The sequence below is a fragment of the Galendromus occidentalis genome, unplaced genomic scaffold (assembly GCF_000255335.2).
Source record: "Galendromus occidentalis unplaced genomic scaffold, Mocc_1.1 scf7180000077524, whole genome shotgun sequence".
NCBI lineage: Eukaryota > Metazoa > Arthropoda > Arachnida > Mesostigmata > Phytoseiidae > Galendromus > Galendromus occidentalis.
This window is the reverse complement of record NW_003805512.1, coordinates 758,095-775,487: the sequence shown is the minus strand read 5'-3', so window position 1 is coordinate 775,487 and position 17,393 is coordinate 758,095. Positions and strand designations below refer to the sequence as shown.

Here is a 17,393-nt window from a genome sequence, read left to right as displayed (position 1 = left end):
GTCCAGAACGGTTTGCTTTATTGAACGCCAGTGAAGATGGTGAATCTCAGTGCCCTCAGGACCCCACATCCATCCATGCTCCACCCTCTTCTCATCAGAACCCCGCACGCATCTACCCGTCTACATCTTCCGCTCCGTACACACACCCCGAACCCCGCTTTCTAGAACCCCTCATGTGAAGAGTTAAATAGATCGGGTGATGCTCACGAATAACTACTCTCCTAGATCCCTCACTCAACCAATAGGTACATGAGCATCAACAACCTCAGAATAAAGCACTGCCTACTGTCCGCTACCAAGTACCCCGTATCAGTGTGTGTGTGTAATCTATCTCCACCCCTCGTGCGGTCTGAACCCTTAGCTAGATCAGTGCCAGTTCTGGACTGGAGCACAAAGCCTAGAATCACAAATCTCGACACTCTATCAGCACGAGGCAAGGGACATCAGCAGCGGTTCAGCAGGAAAGGTGCGGATTCGCTTCGGCTCAACGTCCGAGAGACCGGCAGTGTAGTCCCAGTAGCAGTGAAAGTACATGGAACACAGTGGAAAATGAGCTTCCCATTCGGCTGGGCGTTCCGAATGAAGCTGATCGTCTCCCTCTTCGTCCTTGTCCAGCTGTCGTTGTACCAAGATCTTGCAGAATGCAGGGAATCCCACGGAAAAAAGGATTTCAAGGAGGACTTCAAAGCCCTCGTCAATCCAGCTCAGAAAGTCCTGCTACCAATAGGCGAGGCTCTGATGGTCAACGAAGACCTCTCATCGGAGTGCACCACGGCACTCTTGAGAACCGGCCGAGCTCTCAGGAGCGGTAAAATGTGGGCCAATAGGATGCTGGTCTCAAACGGTTTCATACCGGAGAACATTTTCCTCGGACAAACGCAAGCCCATGGCAGCATCGAGCAGTGCTTGTGGCATCCCGACATAAGAGATGAGGAAGAGCCCGATGATCAAGAAGCACACTACTGCAAAGTTAAATTGGCCTTCAGCAAGAACAGCACTTTCTACGAAAGCCTCACTTCCGAAATCCACAAAACCTCCGGCCTCAACGTACAAGCCGTACCTGATGTAATCAAAGGTATCTACACGGGACTCGTCGCTTCATTGTGCGTGCCACGTGACTGTTCGGAGAAGGACGTACAGATCGCTCTGAACACCATCTCCGAAATGTATGGACTCCAAGCGGAGGTGAGCTCCTGCCAGAACGGTGATCCACCGTCATTCGAAACCCAGCAAATTCTGACAATGGCTTTCTTCGGCTGCATCCTCATCTTGTGCCTGGCCGGGACAATCATCGAATTCAGAAGCTCCACCTTCGGGAAATCTTTTCCTGGAAAATTCATCCGCTGCTTCGGTCTGACGAAAAATTGGACGAGTCTCCTGGACGGCGGCGATCCTCAACATCGGACGGGCTTCTTCAATGGGATGAAACTTCTTTTGTGTCTCTGGATTTCAGCCGGGCATCTCATCATATTTCCGTCGCCGGAATTCACCCAAAATCCCGGGGCTTTCTTCATGGTCGTGAGTCGTTCGCTCTGGTTTCAGCTGTTCAGTAATATCAACCTCGCGGTCGTGGGCTTTTTCTTCATTAGCGGATACTTGGTGCATCACGGGACGGAGCGCTTCTCCACGGAAGAACCATTCAGATATGTCTTGATTTGCTTTATTAGACGCTACTTCAAGCTGGTGATTCCAGCCCTCGTTGTGCTACTGACAACTCTTCTCTACCCTCTGATGAGCTGGACCGCGAGCCCTCGAGAAGGCTTTTATTTCAACAACATCGGCTCCTGCTCCAGAGAGTGGTATCTTTTGCCCTGCCTATCGAATAATTACATCGATATTTTCCGGGAGCAATGTCTTACACATCTGTGGTATATATCGACAGACTTGAAGATATATCCATTGGTCGTTGCTTTATCCGTGTTCTATAGAAGATCCTCCCGATACGCCCTCATCACGTGTCTTCTAGTCGTGAGCTTGACATCCGTTTTCGTCGGTATCGAAACCTTCCGTGAAGGTGCCTCGGGAGTCGTGGCTCGGGCTGATCTCGAGGGAAAACGGTACCTGGCAGCCGGTAAGGCTCTGGATCTCTACACGCGACCGTACACGCAAGTCGCTGCCTATGTGATGGGTATGTTATGCGCGGCACTTGTTGAAACTCTGCAGGACCGCCCCCCCAAGTTTACAATGTTCGCGAAAAGCCTCCTATGGATTCTGTCGGGAACACTCTTCCTGACCCAGACGTACCTCATCACCTACTCGTCGATTCAAGTTTTTTCACCTGCCGGAATTGGTATGTCCATCTACGCGGGAGTTTCCCGACCACTCCACGCACTTATGTATCTCTGGATCGTGACCGCATGTACCCTATACTTCGCCGAACCACTCCGGCGTTTCCTATCTCATCCCGTGATGTTTGCTTTGGGGAAATTGAGCTACGGTGTCTACCTCATACACTTCCCGCTCGGATCTCTCGGTTACGCCAACCTCAAAAACGCTTCGCTCCAGTACAACTTCGTCACGCTGTCCCAAGGAGTGCTCGGAACCCTGATGCAGAGTTTCATCCTGGCCGCGATATTGTATATCTTCGTGGAAAAGCCCTTAGCAAATGTGGACAGACTCCTCGACAATCGGCGCAGGCGGACAGACTCAGAGGTCAACAAAAACGCTTCTTCCCTGCCTGCTATTGTTTCCAAGGATGCAAGCGGGCTCGGATGCGTACCGATAGGCTCTGACCTCTGACCCTGAGACGACTAATTGTAAGAACTCACAAGGGACGACGCCAGCTTCATCAAAGCTGTGACATTTTCGAGTGCTGCACCGGATCCCAAAAGTAACAAAGCCCCGAATCAATTCCCTCTCTTCGACTGGCATCGTAGAGTCTCATAAATGATATCGATTTGCCCGGACGTACGCCCGCCCGCCGGCCGTCAACCGCCAGCTTTGGACTGGAGCACAAAGCCTAGAATCACAAATATTGACACGTCATCAGCGCTCTTCCCGCGCGTACGAACCTGATAGTGACTTCCTTCGGTTCGTATTCACGGCCCGAAACATACCTGTATGACTTCAATCACGAACACAGAAGTGCAAGAGAGAACGGGGGAGACAGCTTTCCCGAGATATTGAATCTATCTAGAGAGTTCTTCGGAATCGAGGGTCCTGAGGTGGGGCCGGATCGCATCCGCGCGCTTCGATTGCGACATTTCACCCAACGAGACGCTGCTGGTCTCCCACAGTTTCCCGTGCGTGGTCTCGTGTCGGTGTGAATGTTTCCCCTTACGTGTTTCTCTCCGAGTGCTCGCCTATGTCTTGCCGAACGATCTCTCATGCGCTTCCGATCCACAGAGAGGATTGGCGATTCACCTGGAGTTGAAGATCGGAATGATAAACCTAAAGCTGCTAGTTCGCCGGAAACTTCATCCCCGCTCGGTATTTTTTCTCTCCACTGCATGCAAGCTGACTTCAGTTAACCTACCCCACCCACGGAACCTGTAAGCATCTGAGAGATCCAGCTGGGTGACGACCTTATTCCCGAAGAAATGAGTCATTATGTCCTCCATGTTCGGAATCAGATGTGATACATCCTGAAGAGCGCCATTCGAATCGGTGGAATAATCTGCGCAAACTCCTAACTTCCCATTAGCTTTCCGAGCAACAACGATTGGGCAGGCCCACGCCGAAGATTACACAGAAAAGAGCGATCCATTCTCTAGCAGGCGGTCCAGTTCTTTGTTCACGGCGTCGCGGAAAGGTTCTGCCGCCGGTCGAGCCCGGGTGTGAAGAGGCTTCGAGCCCTCTTTCAGTTCCAGCTTGACTTGGAATCTCGAACAGAGGCCTCACCCTTCTTTGAAGGCATTCGGGTAACGTTGACTCCACGTGAGTGAAACGATTCCGAGATTCTGGGACGCACCCGAGGATGATTCCGCCAAGGAACAGAATTCCACCGCAGGAGAATACCAAGCTTGCAAATGGGTCGATAGCCCAGCAAAGAGACCTGACGTCTCCGAAGAAGGACCACTTTATCGATGAACCCCGTATCGGTATCGATGGATAAAGAGAAATCGGCGATGAAGTAACCCTCTACCCTCAATGCCTGACAATTCACAGCGATGCAGCTCGATTCCATAGAAAGCAATCCCGGTGAATTGAGGCGTTCCCACTCGGCTGCCCCGACCGTAGTCAAATCAACACCGGTGTCGACGCGGAGCCTAACCGGGAAGCCATTTACGAACACCGTCGCGTAGGCGCTACCACGACTCTCTGAAGTCTCTCCGACGCTTGAGCTCAGGACTTCGATCGAGTTGAGACCCTATGATGACTTCTTCTGGAGGGACGAACGAACTTTCTTAATGTGACCTTTGCGTCGGCAAAAATGGCAGGTAGCCCTCGACAACCGACAGTCACGGCGACTATGAAGACAACCACTAATTTCACACTCAGAAGAGCTTCTGGTGCCCGGATTCCGGCCCGTATCGGAATTTTGGATGCCCGGGTTCCCGGTTCGAGATCGGCTCTCGGTCTTCTGTTGTATCAGACCGATGGTCGTGACCTCACCAGACCTCGCAGATGGATCTATTGCGGAGTCTAGAGTACGGGTCGAATAATTCACGAGGATATTCCGTGACTCCGAGATAGTCAGCTTGCGTTTATCGTCCACTGCTTCCAACATGACGTTCCGTAGATTCTTGAAGGCTGGACCCGACGCATAGTTGATAGCCGAGAATATCTTAAACATCTCGTCTGTCAAGCTGTTCCATTCGAATTGATCTCCCTTCAGATTTGCCAAGTCCACAATCTCCTCGGGGTTCGAGAGCGCCGAGAGAGGTGCACTCTGCGTGAGAATCTCATGCCGTCTCCAAATTATGGACTTCGTGGGACCGGAGGTTTTCTCCAAGATATCAATGATTTTGGCGTACCCCTTTGTCTCCGGCTTTTCCGGCGACAGCCCGCTGAGGAGCTTTGCGTACTCAACCGGGCCGATTGCCTTGAGTAGCAGCTGTACCCGCAGCCTTTCCACTGAAGTCGATTCCTCCAAAAACTCCTCCCTTATTACAAGCGATCAGTCTTTGAAAACCCAGTCTTGCTCCGGCTTGTAGACGAACGATCCCAGACGACTCGACTATTCTGTACAATGCGCTCGAACTCCCGATGCTGTCGCCCGTCGCAAGGTAGCGCAATGTCATGCGGAGCTTCGATTCCGGCCGCAAAGACATTCCGAAACGTCGTGACCTTCTTTTCAATTCGTGGTCTTATTCTCTCTAGCAAATTAGAGAATCGACTCTCGCGGAGCCTCGTGTTATTCTGGAGGTCTGGAGGAGTGTCTGGCCCACTCCTGCAATAGTGTTGAGGAAGCTCCACGATCGTCTCGCATGATCTGTTGAGGGATAACCCCTGAATCCGAAGCGAACTAAGCTCTTGAGCCAGAATTGTCCCCGGTCGAAGGAGCCGCAGGCCAGTCGAAGAGGATGTTGTGGTCTCCTCAGAGTCTCGGCTTCAACACCCCCCGATGCTCCGTTCAGACATCCGAGATCCGAGTCTAGAAAACCGATAAGGGCTATGTCGCAATTCGGGCGCGGTAGCGCGGTCGGAGACGGAATCGATGATAACGATCACATCATGAGCCGTTGTAGGTCCCTCGACAGTGCCGATTGTTCTCAAAGTTGTCATGAACTTTTTCTCTCCCAGTCTTAACCGTCGCGGACCGATTTCTTCTCAAGAATGACAATTTTAGGTATTTACGAGCAAGCTAAATCTATCCACAAGAGTCTTCGACGTTCTCTGGTGTGTTAACAGAACGATTGATTGTTGCAGAAGGAGCTCCGCGTAGTATACGGGGAGCGCCTGAATAGGGAAAGGAAAAAGTCCGGAAATGTGATCCGAGCAGTGGGGTGAGCCCGGATGAGCATTCTTCCGGGAGAACTGCGCATGAGGTCGAGCCTTCATACTGCGGGGGATGACTTCTTTATTCTTTTGATTGTGGAGTCCGCTATCTACTCTGATTTCCAACCCTGGCTTCTGAACAGGATGACTCCGCTGATCTTCCGAGAGGAGCTGATCCCTTTGATTCGATCGGACTGGGACCAGGGCTCCTTGCTTTCCCTCAGGCTGTCAAATCTTCGACCCGACACCCCGCTGCTGTGCAGCTCAAGGACCCCATGAAGATCAAAGTTCTTCCCAGCCCGACCCACGGCTATCTGTCGTGAATTGGACCTTTCAACCGATACCTCGATCTGTCGAATCGCACGGCGCCCAAATACACGCTGCTCGAGGCCTCCTCGAAAAGCCCGTGTCCCACAGAGCTCTGCAAGTCTCTATTGAACACATCTGCAAACTCGCGTGTTCGATCAGCTGCGAGACCTGGACACGTTCAAGTTCTCCGTGAAGCTGTATCCGAGTCGCCATGCTCAGACGATCATCCCGCATCCAGAGAGCGACATCCGGGAGCTCGCGCGTAGGCAGATCCTCCGATTAGGGATCTCTTTATCGAGGCGAAGCCATCATTCGCGGCATTCGACGGGTTTTTCGATCTCCTCAATCATTGTTAGTCCAAGTACAGCCGACTCTCATCGGAAAAGTTTCCCCCAAGATCTGGGCGGGAGCGATGTTGAACTGCCTCTGCGACGATGGTCAACTCTGCGTACTTATGTGTTGTCAATTCATCGGACGGACTTCAAGGATTTATTTGGACCGCGCAGAGCTTAGCCCCCGAGTCCCTTGAGATAATTTTCGTCCGGCACTTCAACCAGGAGATCAGCTCCGCAGACCTCCGCGCCCTATTAGGCGACCCAAGAGGCATGCGCTTTGATCCCGCTCACAGCGAGGTGCCGATCAAGTCATTTCCCGATCGGAGAGAGGGGTGTCCACTCATGGAATCCGGCGGCTACGAATCCGGATGGTTGACGCTCTGGAGCATTGGAGATCCGACTGAAATTCCTCGAGTAATTGGAACGTTGGAAGAATTGTCCGTTCAGATGAGTTTCATCGAGGTGCCCATCGAGTATCTCGATGAGACGAGGCCGATCCTCCGGGAGCCGAACTTGAAGGTGTTGTTCCTGGACGGTAGGCCGATGAGCGGACTCACGGAACGTAGTGACTGCTATCTGTGCCGAAACGGGTTTTCGAGGAGCAAGTTTCCCGACTGGAAGTAATCGAGCACCTCGAGAAGCTTTCCATTATTGTCGTCAATGTCGCTGAATCAACCTCCAAGTAATCAGCGAACCCCGGACCAAAGATCGTCCGACACGGTGCAACGGATGCGGTGGACTCCAATGCTAGGGGATCCAGACCTACGGTTCCTTTCCTGCTATCTATGTGGACGGAGATTTGCGGCCAGCTTGCTCACTCGGGAAGAGTTGATGGACTGTGCATCACTATGTCGGTTGAAGACGCTACCATAAGCAACACGTCCATCGTCAGCAGGAATTCAGGCTCGAGCCAGCTCCGGTCTCCCACGACCGCTCTACATTATTATTATTCCTCCCAGCATGTCTTCTCACAGGGAGCTCCAACCCAGCTAGACTTCGTAGCTGAGCTCTCGACGTGCCGCTTCTGAGATACCGCATCCGTCCTCGCCTGTGTACTGATAGGCCGAACAGGGCGAAAATCGTCCTCTCTTTCCTTCAAAGGAAGGTCGAGTTTCAGGTCCGAGACCCGTAGAGGTCATTCTGGATCAGAACAAATATTTCTGGTTCGAATCCTTACCGGAAGTCGTGGGAAGAGGCATCCATAGCTTTCCCTCCCCTCATTATTCCCAGACTAGCCTACGAACTGAAGAGAGGAAATAAACGCGAGATGCGAGCAATTGTTTGTATTACTTCAAAAACTCTTCTGAATATCAGCCTTCCTCGCGGATGCAATTATTATCGGCGAAGGAAAAAATTCCGTCTCCTCGGATTTTCTTTTAGAGTGCGGACTCGAATGTTGGAAAGCCTTGTCAAAATCCCGCATCGACCTAGCGCGACGAACTTCTGGATGACGATGATCTCCTTCGGCGACGATTGACTGGACTGCGACTTCTGCGACGCGGTGACCTCCTGAAGGGAGAGCGTCTCGGACTCCGGCGACGGATCGGACTGCGGCGCCTGCGAGCAATCATCGAGGATTAGGGTATGATACGGGGTAGATTCCGTGAATGGGGTCGAATGCGGCGTTCTAGCTTGAAATTTCAACCGGCTGGACTTGGCGATTCTGAATATTTTTCTGAGCATCAGCGATCGATCCATCATTTGATCTCAGCATGGAGCTCAGCGAAAACTCACTTGTTGTCTCGATCTCGGCGACGGTCGTTGCCCCTGAAACCACCGCGGAAACCCCCGCGGTCTCGTCTCATAGGTGGTTTGTCGGTTTTCATGAGGGGGAGCACTACGTTCACTGTAATCTCCTGACCGTCGATCTGACCGCCATCCATGTATTTGATGGCTTTGCTGGCTTCCTCATGGGTTTCGAACTCGACGTAGCAGGTTCCGCGGGATATGTGCGGATGATGCCTTTCCATGATCATGTCGACGGTACTTATTGTTCCTGAAAATCAGAAGACCCAACATTGGGATGATTGTTCCTCGGTGGTGGTCAGCGAGATGACAGATGACGCGCTCTCATAGCATCGAAGAGTTCTTACCGAAATGTGAGAAGATTTCTTTTATGTGGTCTTTGGTGACATTTCTGGTAAGTCTTCCCACGTGAACTTTCTGAGATCTCAGAGGACTCAAGCTATGACTTTTGCTCCGGCGCTTGGGAGACCGTGAACGACGACGTGGCGATCGAGAGCGAGATCGATCTTTCCTCGGACTGCGCGATCTCGAAGGGGATCGCCGGCCGCTTCCCCCGCCGCGAGAAGCAGCGGCTTTCTTCGGGCTACGGGACGGACTTTTAGACGTAGCCGAACTCGAGGAGCTCGATGAACTTGAGCTCGAAGAGCTATTCGACGAGCTCGACGACGAACTGGAATCTGAAGATGACGAAGAGGACGACGAGGACGATCTGTGGAGAGAATTTCGCGGATCAGCTACTGGTTCATCTGCGCCCCCACCGCGACCACTACCGTGTCTCCCGAAGAAAGAGCTGTGCTGCCCATGTCGCAAACATCATTTCACGACAAGGAGATCTCCCACCCACGAGCTCGAGTCGAAATCAGAGCAACAATAACCACTCGATATATGGAAAAACTCCGCGCCAGCAACGTCAACCCTCCGGCGTGTAGAAGAGCTCGATCATTCCTGTCCGTAGCGACTCACCGCCGGTTTTTGGTCTTCTCGCGGCTTTTCCGTTCGTTGTCCTTCGACTCCACCGAAGAGTCGCGTTTATCGACGGTCATTCTGTAGGGATACGCGGGAACACCGAGCGCAGTCGATACGGGAAGGATACGATTTTTTTTAACGTATCTCAAGAAGAATACGCCTTCGCGAAATGCTGGTCGGATCTCACGACGCCGCCGGATCAATGTGTGTGTTGATCGTGCACCAGAACAACAACAACTCAACCAAGGAGGCGGGTCTTCATTGGGCGCAGCGATCTCTGGCGGTAAATTCAAAATCAGGACGTCGCAACGTGGCTTAGCCCAGTGGATCCGAACGCGTTACGAATTCTCACGATGGGGGGAACCCGGGCGCTGTTCCCATTTCGCTGTGCTCTGCGCGGGGAGTATCATGGTCGTTCATCGTCGATCGCCTATCGTCAGGTAGCTGGATCGAGACCGGGCGGGCCAAATCCGAGGGCCGTCGAGTGATCCCGACTCCGGGATTTTCGACTCAAATCACGGGTACGGAGAAAGAATAGGTCCTTGCGGTGTGGATCATCGGTCAAGATACGATTGTCATGATGGGGATCCCCAAAACTGGAGGTTTCCACCGGATCTCGATCATTGTCGCGGACGGAGTCTGCTAGCTGTCGGTCATCGCCGCCGCCGCGGCGGCATCAAGGAGCTCGTCGTCCGCAACAAGAGCGAAGAGCGAAAACGGAGAGGAGAACCAGTCATCATCATCAGAGACATTGAAAGCACAGTGTGTGTGCTGCTGTGGTGTTTCCGCACACCGTCGGGGTAGAGAAATTTCGCTCTGATTCTCTGCAGACCATTCATTGCATCCAGTGACCGGTCCACAAGGGAGTGTGATGACTTCCGAATAGACGAGCTCCGGGCTAGCGGACGGAACGGATTTGACTGCGTGTCAAAACCCCTGCGTCAAAGGTATCCGTCCCGTGTATCAGTTGGCCTTGTCAGACTCCAATTGGACAGAGATTCAATCCTAGAAGAGAACGTCCGTGTCATTCTCGCCTCTCAATTCGGAGGCGAGTCTAAAAAAAGACACGGAACCAAATTCTACAAGCCGACAACCGAGTTTCGTGGATACTCATCCGCGCGGGTTTTCTCTGCCAATCGAAACTCGCCCGGGCGCCATAAAGATACAGCTAATGAGACCCTGTCGATATCTCGGAGAGCCATCTGTTCCCGTCAGAATAGGCCCACCAGAAAGTCGATCAATTCAGTCAGCCTGCCCGATCAGCTGGGAATGAACTGAGATCGACGAGGGTAGGAATTCGTTTAGACAGCTGATTGATCCAATTCTAAAGTTTTGAGAAGGCCAAAAACCGATCCGCTCTCCTGGGAGGCTGTCTTTGCGCTCGCTATCATTCTGAGAACCCCAATCGTCCTTCGACGCCTGCGATAAGAAAATCAAGTTACCCCAATCAATTCCTTATGCAGCCTTCTTGATGAGCGTCACGGTCTATGTGAATGAGTTAGTGGAGCGTAGCAATAATAATTGTGAACTCCTTCTGTGCTCACCGGCCGTCGTCGCTGTGGAACATCTGGCCGCATCGGATAACGTGTTCGGTCTCTCCGTATGGCTTGTTGATATGGTTTTGCTCGTCTCACCTGGTCTTGGTATCGATGTCGAGTTCCAAAATTTCAGCTTGTCCCGGAAGGATTCAGATCCAGTCATGGACGTTACCATATCCTCCCCTTGAGCTCCTCGCGGGAGCGTCTGAGAAAATGAGTTCATAAGTCACGACAGTCTACAATCGCGAGACGTGACCGAGCACAATTTTTGCGGATGCGATGCGTTTTGAGACCTCCTCGAATTCCTGTGTAATGGACTTACTGATGATAGTTGATCGCTCCTACGGAAGAGATTAGAGACAGGCTTGGCCGGCGTACGTGATGTGAACGCGGCGCCTAATCCACAACTGAGTGAGAAATTCGAGGACTCTCTATAAGTCGCTACCCGAGCTAGCTTCTCTTCAATCCTTGTCACAGGCGCCCCGCGTGAAAAGCACCGAAACTAGGGTTCGCGAGGTAGGTTCCCGAGACCCTTGATCCGGAGCTAAATGGTCAGCTTTTCACTTGTTTCACACAAGCGGAGCCAAGCAGATCTCGTTCTCGCTTATCAAGTCGACCAGACGAGCCCCCAGTTGAATCAGTGAGTCCGAATCCCGGAATCCCGAATGCCATCGACTGTAGGGAGCTGCATTGTGAGAGCAGAAAGTCTGCGGTGCGAGTTCTTTGCAAGTCACGATTCGTCACGGGGGAATCATCTTCCCGAAAATACAACTGGCAGTTCAGTGACCGCGAGTGCTGCTCCAACGAGCGCCACACAATGATATATATGTATTTTCACATCTTATCGGTTGTTCATCTACGACAGGACTATCTCGTAAGATGCGGTTTTTGCCTCCCGTGCTCGCGATGATAATGCTAAGATGAGATCTCCTCGATCAGGTTGGCCCCGGTAGGGCTTCAAACATCATCATGAGCTCTTCGGAAACAACCCAACAGCTTTCGAGTCCGGACGACGTCGTGGAGGAGCGGAATGAGCGGCGGCACGAGAATGGTAAAGAGAATCAGAGCGAGGACTATTACTTCAATCAAAAAATCTCAGTTCCGGTCACCGACACATACGTGAGTGATATTATTTTTTGACGGTCAAGTGCCTCGTCTTTCGATGTTCCCATGAGATTTACACATTTCTCTCGTCGAAACGCAAGTCATCCTGGGAATGCCTTACAGGAAGTCTTCAGCTGGAGGAAGCTATGGGCGTTCACGGGACCGGGGTTCCTCATGTCGATCGCCTACTTGGATCCGGGAAACATCGAATCAGACCTCCAGTCTGGGGCGACCGCTAGCTACAAAGTAAGCTACCATCGATCCGCGGAGTCTTCACAGCTTCGAAATTCCATCCGAAGACTGGGTCGGGGTTCGGGGTGCCGATACCACGTTTCATTTTCCTGACGATCTGTCGCTCATTCACGCAGTTGTTGTGGCTGCTTTTCACGGCGACCGCCTTCGGTCTAGTCATGCAACGGTTGTCCGCTCGCTTAGGTGCTGTGACGGGTCATCATCTCGCAGAACTATGTCGCATAAGGTAAGGCACGGCGGTAGTGTCCGTATGAGCAAAAAGCATCAAGTTAGCAAGCAACATCCATCTGAACTCGAATTACTCGTATGCGTGTAGAACCAGAGGATTGGGTGTTGATCGAATGAAAATTCCTATCCGAATTCCGTCAGTTATCCACGAGCGCCCCGATTTCTGTTATGGGTACTGGTGGAGATCGCTGTCGTGGGGAGTGATATGCAGGAAGTCATCGGAACGTCGATTGCGCTTTATCTATTGACCAATGGAATGTGAGTAACAGCCGAATATCCATCGTAGGAGATAGGGGTGATTCGTCCCCCCGGAAAACTGAACGCGATATCTGTCCTGCTCGGGCCGGTCCTAATTCGTCATCCATCGAACGGATCCATTCCTGTCTCCTTTTCAGGATTTCTGTGTCTTGGGGCGTGATCATCACGATTTGCGACACTTTCACTTTCTTGTTGTTGGATAAATACGGTTTGAGGAAGTTGGAAGCGTTCTTCGCTTTTTTGATAACGGTCATGGCCTTGACGTTTGGCTACGAGTACGTCAAGATAGCCCCGCCTCAGGGTGAAGTCGTTAAAGGGCTATTCCTCCCTTGGTGCGAAGACTGCGGTTACAATCAGCTCAAACAAGCCGTTGGTGAGTTCCGTGACGAGCACTCTCCAGACACGGGGACCCGAATCAGCATACCCTCATAGGTGTCGGGACTTCGCGGGACGCCGTGTCTCATCTTATAGGATTACCTATTCAAGACTCGAACTCTGACTGATCTGAATTGCTCAAAACAGGAATAATCGGCGCTGTGATCATGCCTCACAACCTTTACTTACATTCGGCGCTTGTCAAGTCGCGGAGCATCAACAGACGTGATCGGCGAAATATCTCTGAAGCGAACAAGTACTACTTCATCGAGTCCGCCATCGCTCTCCTCGTTTCACTGATCATTAATATTTTCGTCATGGCAGTCTTCGCGACGGGTTTATACGGGCGAACCAACCACGATATCGTGAGTTTCAAACGAGGGAACTTCCCAGTCAATCAGAATCATATTCCATAGTTCCGGAGTGCACTTGGACGATACGCCTCTTTTCTTCCAGCACGACATGTGCCTGAATTCGACAATTCCCTATATTCACACCGATGTCTTCGATGACAACCAAGAGCCAGTAGAGGCCAGTCTCTACAATGCTGGAATTTTCCTGGGTTGTCGCTTCGGGCTCACACCTCTGATCATCTGGGCCATAGGAATCCTAGCCGCGGGTCAAAGTTCGACGATGACCGGGACCTATGCCGGCCAATTCATCATGGAGGTGACTATTGAGGGAGCCTGATGCTCGGTGGCCCTGGGGAATATTCCTCCCCGATGGACCAGTAAAACTGCGCCACGAATTCTCTTGCTTAACCTTACGATCTCTGCTCGTCAGGGTTTCCTCAACTTGAACATCAAGCGGTGGATGAGGGTTCTCATCACTCGAACGATAGCCATCGGACCAACACTCCTAGTTTCATCGGTACGTGGGAAAATTCGACTCGCTCCCGATCTCCCGATGCGACAACGGGTCCTCGACGTTTGCTATTCCCTTACCGGGGCTGAAGTCTTTACTCCACCTCTACAGGTCGGAACATTGAAACAGCTATCGGGAATGAATGACTCCCTGAATGCTCTGATGTCGCTGCAGCTGCCCTTCGCGTTGATTCCGTGTCTCACATTCGTCTGCTCGGACAACATCATGGGAGACTTCAAAAGCGGAAGGTGGGCTCGGAGCTCTGAGTTCAAATCCTTCCTGACGACCGCTCGTCGGTCGATCATAATAATTTTTCGGGACCACAGGTTCCGGGCATCGTTCGAGTATATGGAGCGGATGCCGCGCGATTCTTGAAAGATGCCTCCAGCTGAGAGTATCGTCCTTCCAGGTGGACCAAATCGTTTGCCTCGATTCTCTCGTGTGTGGTGATTGGCATAAATCTTTACTTCGTGTTCCAATTCGTCAATGACAATCTGCCGAATCACGTGGCGATCTATATCCTCGCGGGCGTATTCGCTGTATCGTATCTTGGTTTCATCGCCTACCTCGTCGGTTGCCTTCTCGTCATTTTCGGCTGGACGAACCTCATCAATCTCCCGGTGAGCGATTCCGCGGAGAGGAAACGCCGAGACGAGCCGGGCCCCCTGGCTGGATCGTTTTTTATTGGGGGACCGATCGGAAAATTCCAGAGGAGTACGTCGGAATCGATTGCTGTTCATGCTTATGTCTCCATCTCCTTGCAGGTTATTGGTCCGCACCTAAAATTGAAAGATTTCGATCAAGCGAGTCTCTACTCGAACAGTGACGACACCCTGGATTCGGGTAAGCTCACATGAAAGTGAAGTTTCGAACAGAATTGACCGAATGTTTCAGGGAATCATAACCCTAAGTGTTCACGGCGAGCTCCCTCCCTCGTCTCCCATGTTCCTTTGCATCCGTCAAAGAGGCACAAAGAATATAGGCATGCGCTCAGCGAGTTTCCTTATTCCGATATGTTCGGGAGCACGGCATGTTTCCCCATGATTTTCCCCGTTTTCCCCATGAGGGAGATTCGGTGTGTAGGTGGTGCGACTTCGGCAAGCGGAGTCACAGCTCTACAAATCCGATCGCGGGAGCATGAGAAATAATCGCATGGGGTGGAAGGAAGATCTGATGGAACCTTAATTGATGGGCTTCCGGGGTGACTGAACTCCTCTGCACAGAATATCCAGACTCTGATCCCGTGAAGCCACCAAGTCTGTTCTAAAAACTCGAATCCTGTTCTTCGTGACGGAAACAGCTGGACAACCGAGTCAGATGTCTCTGGCACAGGTGCTCCGTCGGCACGTGGACTCCTCTCATTCAGTCAGTACGGATGAGCCTTCAGGAGCTGAGGAAAACTTCTCGAATGCGAGAGATATTCCTCGTCGCCGTGGGGTGCAAGATCAACAAACGAAGGCCTCCGAAGGTTCATGATGATGGACCTGGCCAATGTCTTCCTGGAGGGGATCTCCGTAGCGATATCTGATAATACTCGCATCATATGTTTAAATGTCACCATCGTTCTGCGAGCGTCCGCAAAGTCACTGTGAAATCACGTCAACACGTCGTTACGTTTTTGGAATCCGGCTGAATGCGGTTGCTGGGCCTTCACGTGGGAGCGTCTCGACACCGAAGCTTCTGTGATGTCCTCCCGTCTTCCGCGGCCTTGACAACAATCATTACTTTTCGCAGATTCAGTGGCGCTGCTTTCGAACGAAGGAGGGTAAGCGACTAAAAATAGTTGCTTCATTCACGGCCCGAAACATACCTGTATGACTTCAATCACGAACACAGAAGTGCAAGAGGGAACAGGGGAGACAGCTTTCCCGAGATATTGAATCTATCTAGAGAGTTCTTCGGAATTGAGGGTCCTGAGGTGGGGCCGGATCGCATCCGCGCGCTTCGATTGCGACATTTCACCCAACGAGACGCTGCTGGTCTCCCACAGTTTCCCGTGCGTGGTCTCGTGTCGGTGTGAATGTTTCCCCTTACGTGTTCCTCTCCGAGTGCTCGCCTATGTCTTGCCGAACGATCTCTCATGCGCTTCCGATCCACAGAGAGGATTGGCGATTTACCTGGAGTTAAAGATCGGAATGCTAGTCAAAATGAATCATCAACCTAAAGCTGCTAGTCTGCCGGAGATTTCATCCCCGCTCGGTATTTTTTCTCTCCACTGCATGCAAGCTGACTTCAGTTAAAGCGCTTCTTCTGTGCCTGGATTCCCTCCGAGCACGGTTTGGTAGGTTGACGCTTCGAAATACAACTCATTATTATCTGTCCTGGACTAAGTGAATAAGTTCAATAAACCTATCCACGGGAACGTCGGTGCCCGCAATCTTCCCACATCACGCGGCTGTCTGCAGACAGGTCGAAAGTTTGACCGTCCTCGTCTGGGGAGGAGCCAGATCAATTCGCTCTGTTCCAAAGACGAATCGCGTACAGGATGATCAAATCTCTGAGATTTGCAAACATTTCCCTTTCAGATTCGCTGATTTCGACGAGCTAGGGTTCGTGGGCGGAGGAGGACGCGTTCCTTCTCGGTAGATGTGTTGTCGTTGCTTCTTCGGCACAAAAGAGCAGAACGCGTAGATGGAGCTTTAAAGGTCCGGGGATGGTCGGGAGAGAGTCGTCCAGCGATGAGTCATCTCTGCCGTCTGACGATGATGAAAACAGCACCTGCATTCTTTGAGGGTCGATCCCTAGTCGGAGTTGTGGCTCGAGTCAGCTGTGAAGGCCGTCCTCAACCGGATATTTTTTTCTTGAATTGTAAATGGAATCGCTCCGATGGAAGGTGAGAATGGGCGGTTCCATGGGAGATCTGAAAACTCCACCAGCTGGGGAAGTCGGCTCTGCGTACGCAGTGACATCTCCGAAGGTCGTTCATTAGGAAGCCCTCATGATATCGTGACTGACAGTGACGAGGGAGATTTATCGAAAAAGACTGTGATTCTGTACAGAAAAATCGTAGCACAATTGTTGGGTATCGGACTCGATGTCCTCCATGTGATGCCCGTAAACCGGATTCAGCTGTAGCTTTGAGAGGAAAAATGGGGTAATAAAGAACGAACGGCGTGTCGATAAGAGGCTTTCTCTTTCTTCTTATAGTAGCGTTCTCTCCCCCGTTCAGGGTTTCCCGCACTTACGTTTGCTCTCGAGTCTGGGTGAAGGCAAACGAGGCAAGGTTGATTCAAGAAGAAACGAGCGTATTGCCGGTAGCGGAATCCTGAATAAGGAGACGCCCCAGGATCTCCGCTGCAAGTTCCCCGTACAGATGAAGATCTCGAGGGGTAATATCGTGATTATCATTGGCGATCAGGAGGGGACAGACGAGCCCCACTGGGGATAATCCGAACATGGAGCTGATCCGTGGTAAAGGCGAAGTATGTATGGCTCGAAGCCTGCTCAACACTTAACGGAGGCAGAGAGAATCTCGACTGAAATGAGCATTTCCGTACAGGTTTCGCCTCACAGATCTTCTCCGAAGCCGAGCTCCCGA

General features: G+C 51.8%; 3 protein-coding genes across 3 annotated transcripts; 2 read left to right on the top strand and 1 right to left on the bottom strand.

Annotated features, from left to right (window-relative positions):
* The first annotated feature begins 249 nt into the window (after window positions 1-249).
* On the top strand, window positions 250-2,739 carry LOC100907332 (O-acyltransferase like protein-like). The gene has a single exon (XM_003747683.1). The coding sequence runs from the start codon at window positions 250-252 to the stop codon at window positions 2,737-2,739; it is 2,490 nt and encodes an 829-aa protein (XP_003747731.1).
* A 5,055-nt stretch (window positions 2,740-7,794) lies between these two features.
* RnpS1 (RNA-binding protein S1) lies at window positions 7,795-9,459 on the bottom strand. Its single transcript, XM_003747535.1, has 4 exons — window positions 9,234-9,459; window positions 8,618-8,979; window positions 8,259-8,520; window positions 7,795-8,081 (listed from the first exon to the last, which is right to left on the bottom strand). The coding sequence occupies exons 1-4, from the start codon at window positions 9,311-9,313 to the stop codon at window positions 7,952-7,954; spliced, it is 834 nt and encodes a 277-aa protein (XP_003747583.1). The 5' UTR covers window positions 9,314-9,459; the 3' UTR covers window positions 7,795-7,951.
* Window positions 9,460-11,246: 1,787 nt separating this feature from the next.
* On the top strand, window positions 11,247-16,978 carry Mvl (solute carrier family member malvolio). The gene is made up of 15 exons (XM_003747534.2): window positions 11,247-11,290; window positions 11,714-11,893; window positions 12,002-12,124; window positions 12,247-12,356; window positions 12,500-12,616; window positions 12,754-12,989; window positions 13,139-13,356; window positions 13,448-13,660; window positions 13,775-13,861; window positions 13,967-14,103; window positions 14,265-14,475; window positions 14,620-14,698; window positions 15,590-15,620; window positions 15,955-16,136; window positions 16,381-16,978. The coding sequence occupies exons 2-14, from the start codon at window positions 11,744-11,746 to the stop codon at window positions 15,980-15,982; spliced, it is 1,740 nt and encodes a 579-aa protein (XP_003747582.2). The 5' UTR covers window positions 11,247-11,290; window positions 11,714-11,743; the 3' UTR covers window positions 15,983-16,136; window positions 16,381-16,978.
* Window positions 16,979-17,393: the final 415 nt, after the last annotated feature.

Coding starts and splice junctions, on each gene's coding strand:
- LOC100907332 (XM_003747683.1), top strand. CDS start 250: ATGAGCATCAACAACCTCAGAATAAAGCACTGCCTACTGTCCGCTACC.
- RnpS1 (XM_003747535.1), bottom strand. CDS start 9,313: ATGACCGTCGATAAACGCGACTCTTCGGTGGAGTCGAAGGACAACGAA. Junction 8,521..8,617: donor AGAAATCTTCTCACATTTCG/GTAAGAACTCTT, acceptor TCTGATTTTCAG/GAACAATAAGTACCGTCGAC. Junction 8,082..8,258: donor CGCCGAGATCGAGACAACAA/GTGAGTTTTCGC, acceptor GATTGCTCGCAG/GCGCCGCAGTCCGATCCGTC.
- Mvl (XM_003747534.2), top strand. CDS start 11,744: ATGAGCTCTTCGGAAACAACCCAACAGCTTTCGAGTCCGGACGACGTC. Junction 12,125..12,246: donor GGGCGACCGCTAGCTACAAA/GTAAGCTACCAT, acceptor TCATTCACGCAG/TTGTTGTGGCTGCTTTTCAC. Junction 13,357..13,447: donor GGCGAACCAACCACGATATC/GTGAGTTTCAAA, acceptor CTTTTCTTCCAG/CACGACATGTGCCTGAATTC.